At 46.9% G+C, this 7,775-nt stretch overlaps 1 protein-coding gene across 8 annotated transcripts in view; it reads left to right on the top strand.

The window, feature by feature from the left end:
• Positions 1-7,775, top strand: part of Pacsin2 (protein kinase C and casein kinase substrate in neurons 2) — a 103,761-nt gene that overhangs the window by 86,060 nt on the left and 9,926 nt on the right. For all 8 annotated transcript variants that reach the window (XM_013348882.2, XM_005354442.3, XM_013348883.2 and 5 more), the window contains exons 5-6: positions 2,747-2,902; positions 6,511-6,686. In XM_013348882.2, the coding sequence (XP_013204336.1) occupies positions 2,747-2,902; positions 6,511-6,686 (332 nt within the window). The remainder of the gene's footprint in view (positions 1-2,746; positions 2,903-6,510; positions 6,687-7,775) is intronic.

Genomic DNA, 7,775 nt, shown 5'->3' on the forward strand with positions numbered 1-7,775 from the left:
ATCAGACCTCTGTCTGATGTGGGGTTAGCCCATTCTGTAGGCTGTCGCTTTGTCTTGTTGACAGTGTCCTTTGCTTTTCAGTTTCAGGAGGTCCCATTTATTAATTGTTTCTCTCAGTGTCTGTGCTGCTGGGGTTCTATTTAAGAAAGTGGTTTCCTGTGCCAATGCATTCCAGTGTACTTCCCACTTTCTCTTCTATAAGGTTCAGTGTAGCTGGCTTTATGTTGAGGTCTTTGATCCATTTGTGCATGGTGATAGATATGGGTCTATTTTCATTCTTCTACATGTTGATATCCAGTTATGCCAGCATCACTTGTTAAATATGCTTTCTTTTTTACATTTGATATTTTTTGCTTTCTTGTCAAAAATCAGGTGTTCGAAGATGTGTGGACTGATATCTGGGTCTTCTATTTGGTTCCATTGGGCCTCCTGTCTGTTCTTATGCCAATACCAGGCTGTTTTCAGTACTGTTGCTCTGTAGTAGAGTTTGATGTCAGGGATTGTGATGCCTCCAGAAGTTCTTTTATTGTACAGGATTGTTTTGGCTATCTTGGGGTTTTTGTTTTTCCATATGAAGTTGAGTACCGTTCTTTCAAGATCTTTGAAGAATTTTGCTGGGATTTTGATGGGTATTGCATTGAATCTGTAGATTGCTTTTGGTAAGATTGCCACTTTTACTATGTTAATTCTGCCTACCCAAGAACATGGGAAATCTTTCCTTCAATTTCTTTTCAAAGATTTAAAGTTTTTGTCATACAAGTTTTCCACTTGTTTGGTTAAAAGTGCTCTGAGATATTTTATGCTATTTGCGGCTATTGTGAAGGGTGTTGATTCTCTGATTTTTTTTCCCAGCCCTTTTATCATCTGTGTACAGGAGGGCTACTGATTTTTTTTTTGTTAATCTTGTATCCTGCTACACTGCTGAAAGTGTTTATGACTTGTATAAGTTCCTTGGTAGAATTTTTGGAATCACTTATGTAAACATATCATCAGCAAACAGTGAGAGTTTGACTTCTTCTTGTCCACCAGTGTCTCGGGACTGGGTTGATTTCCAGGACTGGATTTGCTCCTGGCTTCTCCTCCCAGTGGAGCTTGTTTCCTCAGGCCCTCGCTGTCCTAGGTAGCTCATTCAGAGCCACTCCTGTGGAATTTGTTTCCCAAGGTAGAGTTCCTTGCCTCGTGGCAAATGTGGCTTAGGTTATTGGCTTTGACTTGTATCTGTAAGTCTTCATCTGGATTCCCTCCTGCAGAAGTCCCTGGGTTGGAGTTGGACCTGGAAAGGTTTCTGGCCTCTGAGGTCCCAGACTCGTGCTGGGACCCGCAGAGGTTCCAGGTTCCTGCCTATTCCCTTTGATGTCTCAGACCAATGCCCAGACCCACAGAGTTCTTGCTCAGGCCTACTCCCTCTAAGGACCCAGACTCAACACCTGGCCCCACCAAGATGTCTGGTTCCCACCTATTCCCAGGTTCACTCGTACCCAGACTGGCAGAGGTCCTGGCTCAGGCCTAGTTCCTATGAGGTCCTAGACTCATGCCCGGACCCTCAAAAGTCTCTGGCTCACTCGCTCAGCAGTTACTCTCCTGTACTTGTTCTGGTGGAGATCGCTGACTCTGGATCTTTTCGTTGGCTCAGTCCTGATCCGCCAGTGTCCCTGGACTGGGTTGGCTCCCAGAACTGGATTTGCTCCTGGCTTCTGCTCCCGGTGGAGCTTGTTCGCTCTCTGTCCTAGGTAGCTGATTCTGTTCCACTCTGGTTCTGGTGGAGATCGCTGACTCTGTGTCAGGTCGCTGGCTCAATCCTAACAAAAATAATTTTATGATTTGCAGTCATCACAATGTGAGAAACTATAGTAAAGGGTCCCAGCATTAGGAAGGTTGAGAACCACTGCTACTGCTCCTTAGCTCATGACCTTGAGATCAGGGTGGACACTGTATCATGACCCTTTTCTCAAAAGAAAAGCCCAAACAACTACAAAACACAAAAACAAAAGAATCCTCAGAAATTGTGACCCATTCCTGCCAGTCCATTTTAAGCCATTTTATTCGTGTGAGGGCTCTCTTGAGAGTGTGCTTGCTCTCTCTCTCTCTCTCTCTCTCTCTCTCTCTCTCTCTCTCTCTCTCTCTCTCCCCCCTCCCACCGAGGGTCTCCTTTTTTTGACAGGGTCTAACTGACTGGCCTGGGCTCACTATGTAGATCAGACTGACCTGGAACTCACAGAAATCTGCCTGGATATTAAAGGCATGCTCCACCACGCCAGGCAAGGGTTCCTTTGGAACTTCCTTCTGTTGGCTGTCCTGACATGTGCTTTCTTGGGTATCCACACCTCTTCCTTTTACTCTAAACAATCTCAGGCCTTTTTCCTACTGTTCTCTATAGAATTCTGTCCCTACACTTCTGTTGTTCCCAGTATTTCCCTCCTGCCTGATTTTCATCCATAACACTTAGCCCCTTCTAACTTACCCCAACATTTAATTATGCCTGCATTTGGCCACCTAATTTAAATCTCCAAATTAAGTCATGGGTCAACTTCTGTCCTCTGTCCTGTGTCCCCAGTACCTAGAACCACATATGGATAAATATTTACAGAGTGAGGCCTTTTGTTCCATCCAGTTGTTATTGTGACAAAGCACACTTTGTCCCTGCCTTTCCCTCTTGGACTAAAGCACATGCAGCTCTATAGCTTGTGCAGTCTTTGATGACCTGAACTTGCAACAGTGTTGCATTCAGAACTTACTCTCCCTGTAGGTAGAAGCAGCAAAGAAAGCCCACCACACAGCATGCAAAGAGGAGAAACTGGCCATCTCTCGAGAAGCCAACAGCAAAGCAGATCCATCTCTCAATCCCGAACAGCTGAAGAAACTGCAAGACAAGATAGAAAAATGCAAGCAGGATGTCCTGAAGGTAAACCCCACCCTCGCTTTGTCATGTTGATGTCAGTGTCGCTTATTCTCCCACGTTGCACATAGTGAGCCTTTTAGAACTGTTTGGTTTGGTGGCTAGATGAGGATAAATGACAATAAAGCATCCTTGTCCTCGTGTCCTTACAGATGAGCACTTGAGCCTCATCTTAGCATAGGCATTGTATCGGCCTCAGCTAAGGACAGAGCCAAGTGCCAGACAGGTGGGAGAGTGTGGTCTTTGTGTTCAGGGGAACAAGTTCGTTTAGGTGGCTTCCCAGCAGATACATTTGAGAACAGCTGGGATGATAGAGGGAAGAGCAGCTTGTTCAGAGTGCAGAAATGAGGATGAGCACATAACCAGAGCTAGAGCATAGAATGACCATTGCTCTTCATAACCAGGTAGATCTAGGAGCTTTGCATATACTGAGGAAGACCTGGAGCCAAGGAAGAGGGAAGAGTGTGGCTGAAGGCTGATCAGACTAGGTTCGAGATGTGAAGGGAAGGCTGCAGAGATCTGAGGATTAGATGCAGCTTGGAAGGAGGGTATGTCTGGGAATTCATAAGAAAGGTAGATGTAGAAGAAGCAGCGGGCTGCGTTTCTGCCACCCGGCTCCCGGCTGCCTGGCTAGCTTATGCCCCGAAATAATAACACACAAACTGTATTCATTTAAACACTGCCTGGCTCAGTAGTTTCTATCCTCTTACTGGCTAACTCTCACATCTTGATTAACCCATTTCTAATAATCTGTGTAGCACCACGAGGTGGTGGCTTACCAGGAAAGAATCAGCATGTCTGACCTGGCAGCTGGCGCCATGGCATCTGCCCTGGAGAGGAGAGGCATGGCGTCTGCCTAACTTCCCTTCTTCCCAACATTCTGTTCTGTTTACTCCACCTACCTAATTTTCTGCCTATCAAAGGGCCAAGGCAGTTTCTTTATTAACCAATGAAATCAACAGATAGACAAATGACCTTCCCACATCAGGTAGACATTAGAGAGAGGCAGTTGTCCTGTGACCACACCAATAGCAAGCCTTAATAGCAAAGGTACAAGAGCTAGGTTTGACAGGACAGTGTCTTTTAGCTAAGAAGAGAGAGAGCATATGTCTTAATATCCAGTGTCATGTCCTGGTAGCCCTCCTCTTCTGCTGTGAGGCGGTCCTATCTCAGTGGGTCAATGAGAAGGTCACACAGACATGAGTTTGTCAGAGCACTTTCTAATATGATGTGCCTCACTAGTACAGAGAGAGCTTTTACTTCGAAGATCCCCAAGTCACAGGAATTAAATACCAGCTGGCATCTTGTCATTGAGAAGTTCCTGGGGGCTGGACTTCTAAAATCCCCTTGGCCACTCCTCTAAAAGTGATGGCGCAGGGCCCATGTTCCTGCCTGAGTCTATGGGAGCAGATGAGGGGCTTCACAGCAGGCTTTGTCTCAACAGTTGGCAGGTGGGAGTGCTGAGCAGATTACCTACCTGATACCCTTGCCGTACTTGATAAGGCTTGGCATCCCTTTGGATTGTGTGATGGCATTCCTGCTTTGTGAATAAGGAGCCAAGATCAACGAGGACAAACACTATGCTGCTCTCTAATGTGAGAGCAGGGATTCTGACTCCAGAGCCTGCACTAATGTTTTCAAAACCTTCACTCCTAGCAAGGGGAAATGTCATCTCCATAAGGGTCTGTGACTCAAGTAGCCCACAGCCCACTGGGGGTCAGGAACTGAGGAACTTTTGGAACAGCCTCAGGTGAGAGATCTGCACCTCCATGGAGTGGGTACTTGAGCTCAAGAAGCATAAGGCCTGGGGAATGCTTAAAGCCCTTGTTAGGATCACAGGGAATCTGCTGCCCAGGAAGGTGTTTAGAAGAAAAGTAAAGCACATGCGTGCATGTGTGCATGTCTGTCTTTCTGTGTAAAGGAAGGAGAGAAGCCTTGTTGTTTTTCACCATACAGAGATAAGTGCTTCTGCTCAGTACAGTGCTTTCTCAGAACAGACCTAGAGTATGAGAGGTCTAACTTAGAAAGTGTCAGTTAAGGAGACAGATACTTGTAGTGACTTCCCTTTTGGAATTCACTCTCCCTAGGTGGTCTCAGAGCCTGAATGATCCTTATAGCCCTATAATGCTGGAGGGGATGCCAGCTAACAACAGCTGTTGCTCACAGACTTCCTTCCTGGCTAGGCAGGAAATGTATCTTGCAGTGTTTGTCAGAGAGGAGGATCACACCAGGGGTACAGCATTTCTGAGGGGCCATTGGGTACTTTGTACATCTCTGCTAGTGGATTTTCTCAATAGTGATGACCCTGCTTGGTCCCTGCTTAATGTTGTGGACAGGACATAGCCTCAGTATAATCAAGTGGGAAGAGGGGAATGCAGTAAAAGGAACTTCTGTGGTTCTCCAAAGGCTTCTAGAAGCTTTGTGCTTTGAAGGCTCCTGCTCCTCAGTACTGAGTGAGGATTTATGATCCAGGGCTCCTACACAGTGCTTCCAGTTTAGAGCACAGAATAGTGCTAAAAATGTCAGGCTGTAGCCAGAGGGTCTGTGGAACTATGTTCTTGCATAAGTGACCTTTCCTTTCTTTATAGAGGACCCAGCTTGACCATTTTTAAGTTCATAAAAGAGCAAGGAACCAGATGCCAAGAGATGGGCAGAAATGGGAATGGAGCCCAAATGTGGGTGGAACCTGCCTCAGGAAGTCAGTAAAAGTTCCCAGAAGAGTAGTCTCCTTAGGATATACAGAAAGGGGCGTCTGAGTCCTGGGGTAGATGGAGTAGATTTGTTGCCCAATGTAAGAAGACAGGGAAGTTGTTCCAGTGGCCTGGGTGTTTACCTGAAAGTGTGTGCGCATTTGTGTAGAGCAAAAGTAGTTTCAGGCAGACCAATAACTGTCTTCAGCTCTTATAGCCTCATGATGTAAAACCTTGTGACAAATCAGTGATTAGACTCTAGTCCCTCACTTCATTCTGGAAGGTACCCGTCAGCAGCACACACGGGCACTTGACCACTCAGGTAGTCAGTTCTTGTCGCTCTGTGTAATACATGAGAAACAACTTGAAGGAGGAACAGTTTGTGTTTGTTCAGTCTCAGAGGCTTTAGGAAGGTCTACCTGGCTCTGTTGTTCTGTACTTTCTTTCTAGGGGCAAATAAGAGCACCATGACAGTGGGAGCATGTGGTAGAGAAGGCTGCTTACCTCTGGCAGGCAGAAACAGCACAGAAAGGAAGGATCGAGAGACAAGACAGATCCATCAGAGACATGGTCTCTGAGACTTACTTCTTCAAACTGAGCCCTGTCTCCCAATAATCCATTCAGCTGTGAAGTTTTTGATGAAGTTAGAGCCCTTATAAGCCAGTCAGTATCCCGTCTGAATGTTGGTTTGACCATCTCTCGCCCATATGTACCTGTTTGGACTTGGCTCCAGTGAGAGGCAGACCAGGCTTAGAGAGAGTGACTAGCCATGGAGAATAACAGGGAGTATCCAAATGGAGAATTCTAGGCTCAGAACTCCGGTTTCCACATTTGGAATCTGGGAGGCCTGAGAAGCAACGGGGCACCGTGGCTAAACAGAGGTGGGATGGAAGCAAACCTCTGTCTGTGCCAATTTCAACATAGACCAAGGACAAGTATGAGAAGGCCCTGAAGGAGCTTGATCAGACCACACCTCAGTACATGGAGAACATGGAGCAGGTGTTCGAGCAGTGCCAGCAGTTTGAAGAGAAGCGCCTGCGCTTCTTCCGGGAGGTTCTACTGGAGGTTCAGAAGCACCTGGACCTGTCCAATGTGGCTAGGTAAGTTTCCCTGAGGCAAAAAAAAAAACAAAAAACAAAAAAAAAACAGAGAGAGAGAGAGAGAGAGAGAGAGAGAGAGAGAGAAAATTCCATCCATGTGAGACACGGGGAGGCTGGTATTGAATAGACTCAGGTGTTGCATGGCAGCCTTGGGGGTTGGGACAGTTACCCTGAGGGCTTTTCACACAGCATTCTGAATGCTCAGAGGACCTATTTATAGAGACAACATTCAGCCACAGAAGGCTTAATCAGGGCAGGCATGTTGGGCTTTATGTTGCCAGCTCAAAATGGGTCTGGGCAGCAAGGGAAACTGTTCCGGTGCCACAGCCAGGACCAGCATTCTGAAAATCCACCTGGGCTGGTGCAGCATTGGCTAGGCCTCAAGTCTTCTGCCCCCAGGACAGTCCCTTTTAGACGTTGTCTCGTCCCTGTTACTGTAGGTCCTGGGGAGGCCAGAATGGAAAGACACTCCAGTTTGACTTATGACATGGTGTGCCTGCATCAGGAGAGACCCAGAAAGCAGGACAGATGATGGGATAGAAATCTACTTCCTTCATCCATCTGACAGAATCATTGAGAAATGAATGTCAGGTCAAAGCTTGTTGTCAGCAGAAAGTGACATCCCCTTTGTCTCTTCTAAAAAGATGGTGAAGTCATGGCTGCTCTGCTGTTATTTCGTCTCTGTGACATCCTAGAAAGTAGGCAGAACTGAGCTGATGAGGAAACTGAGCTGCTACACAGCTTTTATGGGACAGGAAAAGAGACAGAGCTTCTGTGTTTGTACTCGGCTGTGGCAAAGGCCTGAATCAGCACAGCCTGTCTCTCTGTTCCAAGCCATGGGAAGGGGGATGATACATGATGTAGTCACTCCTAGGCTGCTGTAACAGAATCTGGGCTGCATGGCAGACAACAAGGGAAGCTCGCCACTCAGTTCTAGAAGACACAAGTCAAGAACCAAGGTGTGGCCACACTCCCCCTGAAGGCTAGAAGTGCCTCTTCTAGCTTGTGGGGTCTGCCACAGTCCTCAGCTTTCCAGACAGCTGCCCACTTCTCTCCAGTCCTCTGGCCATCTTCCCCTGACTATCCAGT

Source organism: Microtus ochrogaster, chromosome 15, assembly GCF_000317375.1.
Source record: "Microtus ochrogaster isolate Prairie Vole_2 chromosome 15, MicOch1.0, whole genome shotgun sequence".
Taxonomy (NCBI): Eukaryota; Metazoa; Chordata; class Mammalia; order Rodentia; family Cricetidae; genus Microtus; species Microtus ochrogaster.